Here is a 14889-nt window from a genome sequence, read left to right on the forward strand (position 1 = left end):
TGTTTCCAGTATTTGCTTCACTCTTGTAGGCTTCAGTTGCTTCCTTTCCAACAGGTACAAACAATAAGATCTATATCATCACCTGGCATCAGAAATAACTTTTAGGTGCAGAAACAAATGATAAAGAGAAATCAAGCAGAAAAGTTTGACGCTGGAAGCAAAAGAGGATGACTGTTGCCTGAGGGGACATCTGCTGCCACGGACAGCTCCCTGGTCCTAGAGCATGGCTTGTGGGGCAAGCTATTTGGGGGCAGAAGAAGGTCTCAGCACGTGGAGGGGGGAGAGAAAGTGGAAGCATCTGAGACCATGGGTTATCCCAGAGAAAAAGGAAGAAAGTTCAACACTGTTGACACCAGGGAATTTAAGATGGTATCTATCACTTTTGTCTTTTTCAAGTCACTGTGGGGTAGAGCTTGCAGCAAGTTAGTTAATGTGCACTGCTGCGACTAGGGGGAAGGGATTGTCTGTGAAGTGGGGATGGCAAGGAGAAGTAGGGAGCTCACCACAAAGAAGTGTGGTATTTGTTGGTTAGTGGTAAAGGGAGTGCTTCATGAATTACGCTACTATGGGGAATCACAAGAGGAGGCCAAGTGGCATAAGGTTCTCCAAAGAAACTCAGCCATTATTATGCAGGTCTGTGGAGCCCTGTATGTGTGCATTAGCTGTGGAAGTGAAACCCCTTTGAAAAAAAAATTAAAAACAACAAGGGGTTGGAGGGCAGGGAAAGAGAAAGGAATAGAGAGGGTTAAATTCTGATTAAAATAGATTCACAATTGAAATACCATGGTGAAACAACTTTGAAACTTAAAACACACCACTAAAAAAATAAGTGACAATAAAGTAAAGCAAGTTCTGTGGTTCAGGGTTATGTCAGTGGAAGAGAGAGGACTAATGAAGAGGGTGAATGAGGATGAATATGATTCAAGTTCTGTTTCTTTGTAGTTACATTTCTGCCTTTGAACACTAGGTGGGACTAAGAGATGACTTCTTAGTGTCTGAGTAGAGTTCACAGCCTTCCAACTTTTGAATGAAATATTGGGAACAGGAAAATAGATAACAGTAGTGCTATTTTTATTTTTCTTATCGGCTTATTTTAAATAGAGACTTTGATCAATATAATATGTATTTATCTTTAGTAACAATAATATGCCAAAGTGTGTTTCTTAATTGCAATTTGTAAAGGAATCTAGTACGATCAAGAGTATAAAGAATATTTATTATTGGGGCTGGGAAGGTGGCTCAGTGGTAGAGTGCTTGCCTCACATGCATGAAGCCCTGGGTTCGATTCCTCAGCACCACGTAAGCAAGAAAAAAAGAAAGCCAGAAGTGGCTCTATGGCTCAAGTGGTAGAGCATTATCCTTGACCTGAAGAGCTGAGGGACAGCACCCAGGCCCAGAGTTCAGGCCCCACACCTGACAAAAAAATATTGTTATTGTTTTCAAATAATCATCATGAGTCTGGCAGATAATTATAAAATATTACTCTACAGTTGTAGTAGACTAAGGAGGAAAGAAATTAAAGAAATATGTATATATATGTGTGTGTTTATATATATATATATTATTCATTGGTTTTTTTGTTTTTTGCTTCATTGTTTGAGAAAGGATTTCATTGGGCAGCTCAGATTGGCCTAGAGCTCACTATGTACCCTTTTGCTTCTGCTACCCAAATACTGAGACTACAGGAATATTACCATGCCCAGCTGTTTTTACATTCTTAATGAAGGCATATGCAATCCTTTCCTAAAATACATAATGCATAATAATATATAGTTAGTAACAAGCCATGGTATAAATGATTGTCTAAAAAACATTATTATAGCAAAGAATAAAGCTTCATAGTTACGTTATAGCCATTTTAGAATGATGCATTTTAAGGAATAGCGCATTAAACCACGAAGATGTATATTGGAAGAACTGTAGTGATTGCCACATGAACTTAGCACTGATAGATTTGTGCTTGTTTTCCTTTCATATTCCCCAAATAGTGACAGCACCCTGTAACCTTAACAGATACAAGTAATTTGGGGAAAGAAGGGTTTGAGATAACAAGTCAATGAAGGAAGAAGCTTTTTAACTGAACAGCTAATGGTATTTTCTTCTAAAGTAGAAAATGTTGGGTTCCTATGGTTTCCTGTACAGGGCTGTTTTCATGAGAAGGACAGAGTGGAATCTGTGAGTGGGCTGATCTTATTCGCCTAAATTTTTGTTGTCTAGAGAGTTGTTTCTAAGTATCTAGGAGACTTTTTTATTTACTAGAAGCAACAGCCATTGTTTCATCCGGGCCTTTTACCTTCTCTTTGCCCACCTGGAGGATTCTGCTGAGGTTTCCAGATCCTCCATTGTTCTAGAGCAAGCCTAGCCTTTTGGACTAACATTTCCCAAACTGTGTTCTATAGAACACTAATGTTTAGTGTGATGTTAATAATTTGCTGAATACATGGTGTTTTATGATTAAACTACTTTCAGCAAAGGCTAAGTTACACAACTCAGAACTTGTTTCTTCACAGTCTTGAATATATTCATGTGTACACTGGAACTCTCTCCTATATCCTATTTTGTTCTGAAATATTTTGACTGTGCCTAATGAGTAGTTTAGCCCTGGTACATACTTGTATTTATGTATTTTTAAAAAGTTCAGAGTACCTATTATGTTTGAGAATACATATGGGGAAACGTTCTAACCCATTTTTTTAAGATGGTAATCTGATATGTCTTTAAGTGCCTATGTATTTATATTAACTACTATATTTTCCTGTGAGTTTCGTCTCCATTTACTTATACTACATTTGCCTGGCAAAATTTCAGCCTGATTGAATCCAACATTCTGTCTACCATGTGCCTGTCCCTGAGTAGTTGAATGGAAATGGAAATAGTCACATGTCATGCTGACTGGTTTGAATGCACATTTGTGGCTGCTAAACTCCAATGGACCTGTTCTTTCAGACTATTGAACTTTATTCACCTGGTTCCCAGGCTTCTGCCCTCTTCCTGGCCTTCCTCTCAGTTGTCTTCTTTCCTATTTCGGTCAGAAGGGACTTCCCTGTGTCTGCACCTGTGTTGCCCTCCTTCCTGTCTCTACCCAGTAACTGACTGGGTGATGGACTCTGCAGGGCCTGCAGGGGGGAGGTAGGGGAGCACTTCTCCAGGTATGGGTTCCTGGCCTCTGCCTGAATCAGTAGGCTAAGTTGCTAGTGCATAAAGGGGAGAATTCTTACTTGTCTTAAACCTGCTGTGTCTTGAGCATCTGAGAACCTCTGATCAAAGGATTTGCTTAGCGTGTATTTCTTGACTTAACCAAGGGAATATTTCTCATCTGGTTAAAACGAAAATAGTTTTATTATTTCTGAAAACAGTCTATAAAACAGCACAGATAATTCTCCTGTATCCCTTACCTTGCCTCCTGCAACTTCCCAGATTCAACAATAAAATCTCCTTTGTGTCCTAAAAAGCTCCATTAAGTATGGTTTCATAGAACTGTCTCTATAACTTCTTTCATTTTTTTAAAACTTGTTGTGACTAGTTTGTATTTTATGTAGTGGAAGAGCTCTTTTAATCTATATTTGAGATTCTTTTATAAAACTCATTTCCATTGGCATATATTAGTTACACGGGAGGTCTCATTTTGTTATTTCCATACATACGGGGTACCTCATTTCCTTTCTTGCTCTCCCTCATCCCCATCTCCCTTCTTAAGACAGTTTCAACAGGTTCCATTGTTGTGTTTTTCCACATGTATATATAGCTTTAGTCACATTCACTGCCCTTTACCAGCTCCATTCCCCCCACACTGACCCCTGTCCCCCAACAGAACCCGTTTTCCTTCCTGTCATACATTGTTAAGTGTACATTAATTGTATAAAGGGGTTTCACCATGGTATCTCACACATGCATGTATTACATCTTAATCAGATTAACTCGCTCTGTTGCTTTCTCTTTCTTTCCCTGTCATTTCCCATTATCTTCACCACCACCCCTGTGGTCCAGGCCACCAGGATCTACTTGCAGCAGCCTTCTAAATACCCTCTCTCTTGCTCCCAATATGCTGAGCAATTACTTTAAAATATAAATCAGATTAAGTGACTCTTCTGCCTAAACACTCCCCCCCTCCCATCCCCATGATGATGTTCTAATTCACTCAGTAAAACCCCAAGCCTATGGCCATCATGGACCTTTCTCTTCTCTCATTTTCCTGCTTCCTTCTGTCGGCTTTTACTTATGTTTAGCCAGGACTGAGGTTAGAACTCAATGCCTTGTGCTTGCCAGGCTGGTGGCTCTACCGCTTCGCGATGCCTCCTTCCCTTTACTATGCTGGTTATTTTGAGATAGAGTCTTCCTTCCTGTCCTGTCATGCACTTCAACTGTTGATCTGCCTACTTTAGACTTCCTATTGTAACTGGGCTCACCACATCTAGCTTTCATCCGTGAAAATGGATGGCCATGGCTGCCCAGATGGTCTGGAATCACAACCCTCCCAGTCTCAGCCTCACCTGTAATTTGGGATGGCAGACTAAGGATAATATTTAGCTATGGATTGAGCAGAAATCTCTGGAACTTTTCTACCTGATCTGGCTTCAAAGTATGACCCTGTTCTCAGCTTTTCCAAATAGCTAGGGTTACAGGCCCGAGTCACCTGGTGGCTGGCCCTCATGCCTTTCTATTTCTGAGACAGTCTTGCTAGGTTACTTTCCATAACCTTTACACTTGCTGTGTCCTCTTCCCAGAATTGATTTTCTTTATATATTTGAGTTGTTCATGTCTTTCTTTCCAGGCTGGGCTCAAATGTTGCCTTATTGAAGAGGTAGCTTAATCATCTTATTTTGTTGTCTTGTTTATGGCACTGGGTAGTGAACTCAAGGCTGCCTTACTGTTGTTGGTTTTTTGAGAGTCTTAGCAATTTTCCCAGTTGGCTGTGGACCACAATTCTCCTATTCAACCTTCCAAGTACCTAGGATTATAGCTGTGCACCACCACGCCCACCTGAGGTTGTCTTAAAAAAAAAAAAAAGATAGGGTCTAGTTACACAGCCCAGGCCAGCTAGAAGTTATGATTCTTCTACCTTAGCCTTCTCAGTGCTAGGATTATAGGCTTGTGCCACCACACCTGGTAAGAGGTTGTCTTGACTAGGCTATATGAAGAAATAGACTTTTGCACTCACTCAATCAGTTCAGTTATTTCCTTTGTCTGCATAGCATTATGCCACCAAAGTACATACACAGTTTTTTTTCAGTACTCATGGGCTCCACATTAGCAGATCACAAACATAGATCAAAAATGCAGTTAGGCCAGTAGTGGTTGCACCTGTACAGAATATGCACAGGGTTTTCAGGAGTTTATTATCTTCCTAAACAGTTTAGCAGAATAACAGTATAACAACTATTGTATATATTTGCATTATGTTATACTTAGAAACTATGATCTAGGTATTATAGATAATCCAGAAATAGTTTACAGTGTACAGGAGGATGTCCATTGAGATTGTAGGCCACTGCTACTCTATTTTACATAAAGGATGTGCACATTCTCTGCCTTTGGTAACTGAAGGGATTGTGGACCAGTGTTCCATAGACATAGGAGAGGGGGTCCATTACATTTTATTCATTTCCTGTCTCTCCCTGCTGTACTAAGTGTCACAAAAGCAGGACTCTATCTTTCTTATTGGCTTCATCTTCCTCAGGGTCTATCCCAGTGTCTGGGGGCATCATTTTGAATGAGTTAGCAAAGGAATGGATGAAGTGCTTTATGGTTAGGAACATATAGAGCAAATATGCTTAGGGGCAAAGAATCATATGCACTCAGTTTGCATGTTGATAAAAAGGCTCTGGAAAAATGTATGCTTGACTAAAGTAAAGATGACAGAGCAGAGAGGGAAGAGAAAAAGAGGCACCTTGTTTTAATACATTCTCTACCATCCCAATGGGTAATAAAACAGCATGTGACTTTCCGGGAAAGATTGAGCTTCCTGTCTTTGAATATGCCCTTAGAGAGGCCAATATAATTTTAGCCTGCGTATGCACACAGTCTATTTTCCCACATGATGTTTATGAATGGAAATTCTGAATTTTAATGATGCTATCTTTGTACTTGGGCTATATGTGAAATTTCAGGATATAAACTTCAATTATAGCAAAAGAAAACTGCTGGGTGTCAGATCCATGTGCTATTCTAGAGTAAAAAATCTAGTTGGTATATATGGCGACATTGCAACATCCTTTGGCTTAGCAATTTTGTTTTCCAGTCAGAGCTCTGTAATGTGTTCATGGTGTCCAGCCTTGTTAAAATATTTACTTTTATTTGTGAGTTTTTCTGATAATTGCAACTTTTTAATTTATATATCCTCCAGGTGTGAAGCATCTAGTCCACATATTCATCCCGTTGGATGGTGTAAAGAACACAGAAGAACCCTTATTACTCCACCAGGTTGGTGCCTGACACAGTTCATATACATAGATGCTTGGTGCCCCCAGGGCTTTGGTTCCAAGGAGACTGTTGTAAAGGAAAACAGTGTGTTCAGGATACATGGGTTTCATTGCACATGCTCAGTTCATTTTTCCCATAGTTACACCCAACTTCTGCACAAAACATGCCACCTTTCAACAGATCTAAAACTTTCCCTTCACCCCATAAGCTCATAACGTTTCCCATGTTTTGGGGTCACCATTTGCTTCTGGGGAGGAATATTTTTACAAAATTAAGGGCAAGGAAACACTCTGTGGATCACACAATTTAAACATAACTATGATAACACAAAATCAAGGGGTTCTCATCAGATAAGCTGAGTAATGTGCACACAAGCCTTAGTTTCTGAAATTTCCTTTGATTCTTTATTCACTCATTGATAGATTCTTTCATTCATTCATTTTGACTGCTTGCTCAAAATCAAATGTAATAATATTTGAGAATAAAGTAGGCCTACTGTATTTTAGGAATTGGCAAAGTTTTTCTGTAAAGAGCTAGGTAATAAGTACTTTCAAGTGTTTGTTGTTGTTGTTGCTGTTGTTCTTGTTTTTTCCAACTGTTGTTGTTTTGTATTTTTTTTGTGTGAGTTGGTCATGCCTAGGCACTGGCCCTGAGCTTTTGCATTCAAGGCTAGCACTCTACCACTTTGAGCCACAGCGCCACTTCACGTTTTTAGGTGGTTAATTGGAGATGAGTCTCATAGACTTTCCTGCTGGGGCTGGCTTTGAACCATGATCCACAGATCTCAGCCTCCCGAGTAGCTAGGATTATAGGCATGAGCCATCGGCATCTGGCTGCTTTTAAGTTTTGTGTGCCAAAGTGTCACGACCACTCACCTAGTTGTAATGCAAAAGTAGCCATAGACAGTGCACATAGCAGAATGTGGTTGTGTTACAGTAACACTTCATTATACTGTGGCTACATGTGGTCTTCTGACCCTCATTGTTCCTTCAGTCATTGTCTTAACTTTCTACGAGAGTCTGAAGCATTGTCTTCATTGGAAAAGCAAATTCTGTTTAAAGAAATCTTTTATGCTGAAGTTTGAGGTTCATTTCTAGACTTGATTTTATTAGTGTACAGTTAAGGATGGAATGTGCACCTGCATTGTTAAGCTTGGACAAGTACAGACAAGTGACTGCAGGGGACCTGGCACTGTAGGTGTAGCATGAACAACATATGTTGTGGTGATTCTGACAGAAGCAAGAAGCTCACCTTCAACTGAGAACCTTGAGACTTTCAATCTTTTTTTTTTTTTGGGTCCGGTCGTGGGGGCCTGAACTCTGGGCCAGGGTGCTGTCCCTCAGCTCTTCAGCTCAAGGCTAGTGCTCTACCACTTGAGCCACAGTGCCACTTCCGGCCTTTTTCTTTTTTTGCTTATGTGGTGCTGAGGAATCGAACCCAGGGCCTCATGCATGCAAGGCAAGCGCTCTACCACTGAGCCACCTTCCCAGCCCGAGACTTACGATCTTTTACTTACTTTAGAGTTTTCCTGTTTGCTGTCCTTTTTTTTTCTTCTTTCTGTTGTGCTTTTTGGTTCCAAATAGATTTTGCAGCTCATGTTAGTGCTGTCTCTGTTGTCTGAAGTTTCTGGGTGCTTTAGCTGTGTGCCTGTGGCCATGGAGCCTTCTCAGTTTTTCTTCTGACAGGAAGCAGTGTAACTGCTTGTGGTATGTCATTTTGAGTTATTCTCATATGCTCAGGGCATCTTTGTAGCAGCATCCTAAGACTGTGAATAGTTGAGCATGTCACTATGGAAGGTGTTATGATCTCTGCTGATCGGAATAGATAGGCAGGGTCAACGGCTTACATGAAGTCTCGTTGGTTAGGAGGATTGTTCTGTGGACAGGCACACAAGTAAAAGAGGTTTCTCAAATCACAGGAAAGAATGAGTCCTTGCTTTACTGCCAGCTGTTTTGTAGATGGAGCTCCACAGCTTGTAAGAGCAGAGACTCCTTGAGGAGCTTCAGATACTAGTCTTCATTCCACTGTACCAGCTGGCTTCATTGTAAGGCTTGTCCCTGTTCCTTGACACAATGCCTCATTCAGGGTGTATGATAGTTTATTCATTCAAGGACTGACCATTCCTGTGATATGCAAATCTAGTACCTTCCACTTCCTAAATTTTCTTGTATGCTAAAGAGAGTAAGGGGACACCTGTGGCCTGACTAACATATAGATCTGTTTTAAACATAAAAGAGACAAAAGTCATCTAATACTAAGACAAGTTATTAATAATGACTTGGTGGTCCAAATGTAGTTCTATCCAGAAGATTTCATGTGTCCACTTCTTCCACGTCTGGCGGCTTATAGAACACTCAAAGCTGGGAGTACATAGTTGACGCCCTCATTTGGTTTCATTGAAACTACTGTGAGGATTCTTGGATTTTTCTTTCTTCCTGTTACCAGCTTTTGGTAATGATGAGAGACCTGGTGAATAAACACTGACATTCTGTAGTGGTTCCTGCTGATACTGCTGCGTAGGGGTGGTAGCATGACTGCTGACTTCCTGGATGAGACAGAATGATCCCTGTCTCCTTTTAGGTCCTATTCCCAAGCTTTTCCTGCCCAATGCTAGTGCTCAATCACTTGAACTCTAGCATTTTGTAGTTAATTGGAAATAAGAATCTCATGTACTTTTCCTACCCAAGGTGGCTTCAAACTTCAGTCCTCAGATCTTAGCCTTCTGAGTATCTATGATTACAGGTGTGAGCCACCAGCACTTAGCTTTCATTGGTTTTAATAGAAGAAAAAAATACAACTTCTGGCAAGATTTAAAAAAATTCAAAATTGGGGCTGGGAATGTCGCTTAGTGGTAGAGTGGTTGCCTAGCATGCATGAAGCCCTGGGTTCAATTCCTCAGTACCACGTAGACAGAAAAAGCCAGAAGTGGCGCTGTGGCTCCAGTGGTAGAGCACTAGCCTTGAGCACAGAGAGGTTCAAGGACAGTGCCCAGGCTCTGAGTTCCAGCTCCAGGACCAGCAAAAAATAGAAATAAAAATAAATAAATAATTCAAAAATAGCCAAATATATAATAGTTTTTGAATGTTCTTAATGCTATTGAACTGTATATGTAAAAATGGTTCAAATAAGCATTGTAACCTCATTTATTTTGTATTGGATTTTCAGAAGATTTAAGCTGATTTATATGTCTTTTGGACATGTTCTTTCGCTTTTTGAGGACAACTGTTCCTACCAGATTTAGGCTTGCCATATGCTTACCTTACCTACCCTACAGTTGTCCATTTCTCTGAGAATCCATGTTTTTTCTGCAGAGGATACTTACAAACTAAGATCTTGTAACTACTTATACTTGTTCTACTAGGATCTGTCTGCTTCCAGTCCTCTCCCCCCATATATGTATATATATAGGTATATGTATAATATCTAGGTATATATTTAATATATAGATATGTAAGTAGGTATATGTAAATACACCTAATTGTTTGTTTATATACATGTAAATATACCTATTTGCATATTTGCATATGCCTACTTAAAAGACCTATATGTAAATCAATTAGTCCCTAATGCACAAAAATTTACTTCTCTCTATGGATGGATCGAAAGCTATTTGTTCTGATTCATATCTAACATCATTGATACCATCCTAGTTTTCCTACAGGCATATTCTCTGTCAAGGAGAAACCTGATTTCCGTTGTTACCAATATATTTGCAGATTTGTTTATTCCTCTTCTGTAGCAAATTCCTACTCTTCTGGACCCCCATTAATTCCTGCTCATGCCTACCTAATAGACTTTGATCTTTGAAAGGCAGTGGAATGGAGCAAATAATAGCTCTTTTTACATACAATCTATAATTTTGGTATATTTCTATATTTCAGCCTAACCATACAGAAGATAATTGAGATTTTTCATGTTTTAGTATATATAATAGTTCTATATTCCTTTTAATAAATGATTTCTATTTTGTACTGATTTTTATCTACAAAGAAATCATGGGGCTGGGGAGGTGGCATAGTGGTAGAGTGCTTGCCTAGCATGCGTAAAGCCCTAGGTTCGATTCCTCAGTACCACATAATCAGAAAAGGTCAGAAGTGGTGCTGTGGCTCAAGTGACAGAGTGCTAGCCTTGGGACAGTGCCGCCCAGGGACAGTGCCTAGACCCTGAGTTCAAGCCCCAGAACTGAAAAAAAGAAGAAATCATGGTCAAGATGAAAAAGTCATTATTGTAAATAGTTCTGAACATTGAGCAAGTTTCAAGTTATATGTGTATGAAAGTTAATTCCTAGATTATAGCTATAACTATACCTCATAATTTTTTAGAATAGCTTCTTGTTCTCATTGTCATTTGGGTTAAGTTTTGTAGGATTTATATTTTTCTTTGTTTCTTAGGTCATCCTAATGTGAAACATTTTTCTTGGGATAAATACTTAGAAGAAACCAATTCTTTACCTGCTCCTGCAAGAGCTTTCAAAGTGGTAAGACATTTTGTACTATTCTAGTTTGTGTTGATGATACTATTTGTTCATAAAATTTAAGAACAGAAAAAGATGATACTGGAAAACCTGAACAGGAATGAAAAGAGAAACCAACTAAGACATTCTTAGAGTTTCACAAGGTTTTTTCTTTTTTCCAGTTGTTTTACCTCAGGTCCTGGGCACTGTGCCTGAACTTTTTTACTCAAGGCTAGCTCCCTACCTCTTTGAGCCATAGCTCCCCTTCCAGTGTTCTGGTAGTTCACTGGAGATAAGAGTCTCAAAGACTTTCCAGCCTGGGCTGGCTTTGAACAGTGATTCTCAGATCTCAGCCTCCTGAATAGCCAGAATTATACCATTGCACCATCAGTGCCCAGCTTGAGTTTTCCTTTTTTTTTAATTTTTTATTTTTTTCGTCGATTGTAGGGCTTGAATTCTAGGCCTGGGCACTGTCCCTGAGCTCTTTAGCTCAAGGCAAGTGCTCTTCCACTTGAGCCACAGTGCCACTTTCAGTTTTCTGGTGGTTATTTGTAGATAAGATTCTTACAGACTTTTCTGCCCAGGCTGGCTTTGAACTGCAATCCTCAGATCTCAGCCTCCTGAGTAGCTAGGATTACAAGTGTGAGCCACCGGCACCTGGCTGAGTTTTACAATTTTTAAGGTCAGAATTTTCAGAATTGTTACTGGAATTTTTGCTGTTGACATATTAAAAATACTTTCATTTGGACTTTAAAGTTTTCTTGAAAAATAATGCTGCTTGAGACTTGAGTGGTTGAAATCTTACAGCTAACCTCTTTTTTATATGCTAACTATTCTGAAAGGCCAAGAACAATCAGGAAAATACTTGCAAACGAAATTATATTTGTAATTTCTTCAGATTTGTTTATGGCAAGTGGAGATGCTGTCTTTGGTTTTATTGCCACAAATCGGCATATTTAATTCCTAAGTTGCAAGGCCATTTGTGTTTAGTACTATAGTATCTAATCCAGAGTCATTACTTTTTGAGTCAAACGTAGTAGGATTCAGAGTAAACTTTTTTTCTGTTCAAGGGAAGAGTGGGAAATAAAAAAATATATATATGTATATATGTATATTACCTTAAATGACTATCGAATTCTTAAATAGAGTTTCTCTTCATGCAGCATGGTTTTTGCTCTTTACAGTCTTGATTTCGGTTTCATCCATATCTAAACCCATACTAATTCTATCATTAAAAACCACCAAGTGTTACCAGGTTAAAGAAAAAATATATTTTTATCATTTATATTTTCTCATGAATTTAAAGGAAAACAAACAAGTTTTAATAGCTAAATGGGGTGGTGCCCACCTTTAATCTCACAAATCTAGAAAGATAAGACAGGAGGATGATGAATTCTAGACCTGTCTAGGATATATATGTGGTAAGACCTTGTCTCAAAGAAAAGAAGAATAGATTTGAATAGGATAAAAAAAAAATAGAATGGATAGAAAGGATAGGGTAAAAATATTTTCTTAAAAATATAGCCACATCTATCATAAACAGTAATTTTCTTCAAATGATACTTTTATGTGTATATAATTTTAGTGATAAAATTCATAAATTTGGGTTCAAGTGTAGATGAAAAGAGCATCAAGAATATGAAAAGCAAAATACCATGCTACATGAAGAGAAACTTAGAATATTTGCAAATCCTACCCTGCTAGTAAGATCAGGATTTAAAGGGGAATAACGTGAAGAGTTATGTCATATTTACTGGCTTTTATCTGCTGTCTCTACTGTGAGTGGGTCTAATGCTCTACAGAGCTGGCTTTGCAGTGCACAGCTGCATTACATGTGGCTTTCAGTGGGATGAAATTGTGGCAGGATCAGCCTCTGTGTCTAGTGTCATCTCAGAGGGAACCATGAAGATGTCTCTAGTGCTCCTTTCAGGTGGCTTGCATTGATAGTTCTTTCAATTAACTTGTACAGCAACATTTTTATTATATTGCACTCTTTACAGAAAACCAAACAATCACCTTGCCTTCTGCAGCCTGTCACTTATTCACAGGTTTATAGTTCTGTTGACTATTCAGCTATCGTATCCCTAAGATCTGTCTTGTTTATTTTGATAGCTCATTTTCTTTTTCTAAACTGTCTTTTACTTTTTTGCATCCATCATCGCTTCTAACCTTGGTATCTTGTTTCAGCATCTTCAGCATTTTTCTTCTTCTTCTCTCTCTCTCTCTCTCTCTTTCTCTCTTGTGGTTATGGTTTGAACTCTGGGCCTGGGTGCTGTCCTTCAGCTCTTCAGCTCAAGGCTAGTGCTCTGCCATTTGAGCCACAGCACCACTTCTGGCTTTTTCTGCTTATGTAGTGTTGAGGAATTGAACCCAGGGCCTCATGCATTCAAGGCTAGCAATCGACCACTGAGCCACCTTTCCAGCCCTTTTCTTCTCTTTTTAAAACTGAATTTCATGCTTTTATTGGCTCTTGCCATGTCACCTCCAGTCAGTGCGAAGAATTTCCTACCTTCCCTGTGGCTAATCAAATGACTGTCATATCTTTGCATCAGTGTTTCTGTTGATTCCTTGGTGAGGTTCTCATGGCATTCTCTTGCATGTGTGAAGGGATTGTGCTTTTTGATTGGGAAGGTGCCATCCAGAGCCAATCCATAACTCGAGAGTAGTTTGAAAGGTTGGTGCCCTAAATAGCTCATCTGTTTATTATTCTTTGTGCCATGGAGTCCACCTGCTCTTCCCCTAAAATCTTTCTAAAATTTTTCTGTTGTGGCAGAAACCTCCACATGGATTCCAGAAGAAAATGAAGCTTGAGGTTGTGGACAAGAGAAACCCCATGTTTATTAGAGTAGCCACTGTTGCAGACACAGATGATCACCGGATAAAGGTAAGTGTTTTCTGTTGTGGTTTGGGGAAGTGGCGCTGTAGCTCAAGTGGTAGAGAGCTAGCCTTGAGCTGAAGAGCTGATGGATAGCGCCCAGGCCCAGAGTTCAAGCCCCATGACCGAAAAAAAAAAAAGAAAAAAGAAATGAAAACTGTTGTGGTTTGGTTTTGGCTTTTCTTACAAGACATTTTAGCCCTACAATTAAATTAGTCAAGCCATAGGAGTATGCAAAGTGGCTGTACATAGTTTGAAGTAAGCATTCTTCCAAGGTTTTCCTTGGAAGATAATTTCTGTGTGTGTGTGTGTGTGTGTGTGTGTTTTCTGATCATCAGCATGGCTTTATTTAGTACACATATTTTGAGCCCTTTAGGTTAGACACTAGGGGCCAGAGAATAAATAGAATGTAGCCATTTATCACTCGATAATTTCTTTTTAATTATGAGTGACAATTTAGTGTTTTGAATGTGTATTTGGAGAAAGTGGAGATAGAATGTCTTATTCAGTTCAGAGTAAAATAAAATACTTCACTCTCTAATATTATGCTCTTTTTTAAAAAAAATTTAACATCTTAAGGAATATGCAAAGATAAATTCTCAATGGAAAAATGTAGAGCCCTGATTATAGCAGTTGACACTGAGAAAACCACAGTAGCTTCTACTGTATCTACAGTATATCTGCATCATATTAGAATTAAATATTTACAAGAATATTTAATACTGGCAAGTGAAATATCAGGGTATAATATTTTGTTCTTTATTTTTTCTCAAAAGAACAGATGTATAAGCAATTTTGTAAGGAGATATAAAAATATGTAACAAGAACATCAAAACTAAACTCCGGTTTTTTCTTGTTAATAGTTTGGTTTCTGGAGCATATATTAACTTTGTAATAAAAAATTTAATTAACTCTCAGATTTGACATGTGGGATTTTGACACAGAGAGGTCAAATATTGTGATAGGAAGTTCAGTGAGCTCTTTACTTACAGCTGAACTCTTTCTAAAACAACATCCTGGCCAATCCTTGACATTCAAACTGGAGCTGGCCGTAGGCCTTGCAGTGGACATCTTAGTGCAACTATTGGAATGTCTCACAACTGCTGTGCAAATACGTTGGTATTTATGATGTCCTTTAAAT

At 38.9% G+C, this 14889-nt stretch overlaps 1 protein-coding gene across 2 annotated transcripts in view; it reads left to right on the plus strand.

Moving 5' to 3' along the window:
• L3mbtl3 (l(3)mbt-like 3 (Drosophila)) overlaps positions 1-14889 on the plus strand; it is a 100459-nt gene that overhangs the window by 43232 nt on the left and 42338 nt on the right. For both annotated transcript variants that reach the window (XM_013026903.1, XM_013026904.1), the window contains 3 exons: positions 6344-6420; positions 10812-10897; positions 13647-13757. In XM_013026903.1, the coding sequence (XP_012882357.1) occupies positions 6344-6420; positions 10812-10897; positions 13647-13757 (274 nt within the window). The remainder of the gene's footprint in view (positions 1-6343; positions 6421-10811; positions 10898-13646; positions 13758-14889) is intronic.

This window comes from Dipodomys ordii, unplaced genomic scaffold, assembly GCF_000151885.1.
Source record: "Dipodomys ordii isolate 6190 unplaced genomic scaffold, Dord_2.0 Scaffold97, whole genome shotgun sequence".
NCBI lineage: Eukaryota > Metazoa > Chordata > Mammalia > Rodentia > Heteromyidae > Dipodomys > Dipodomys ordii.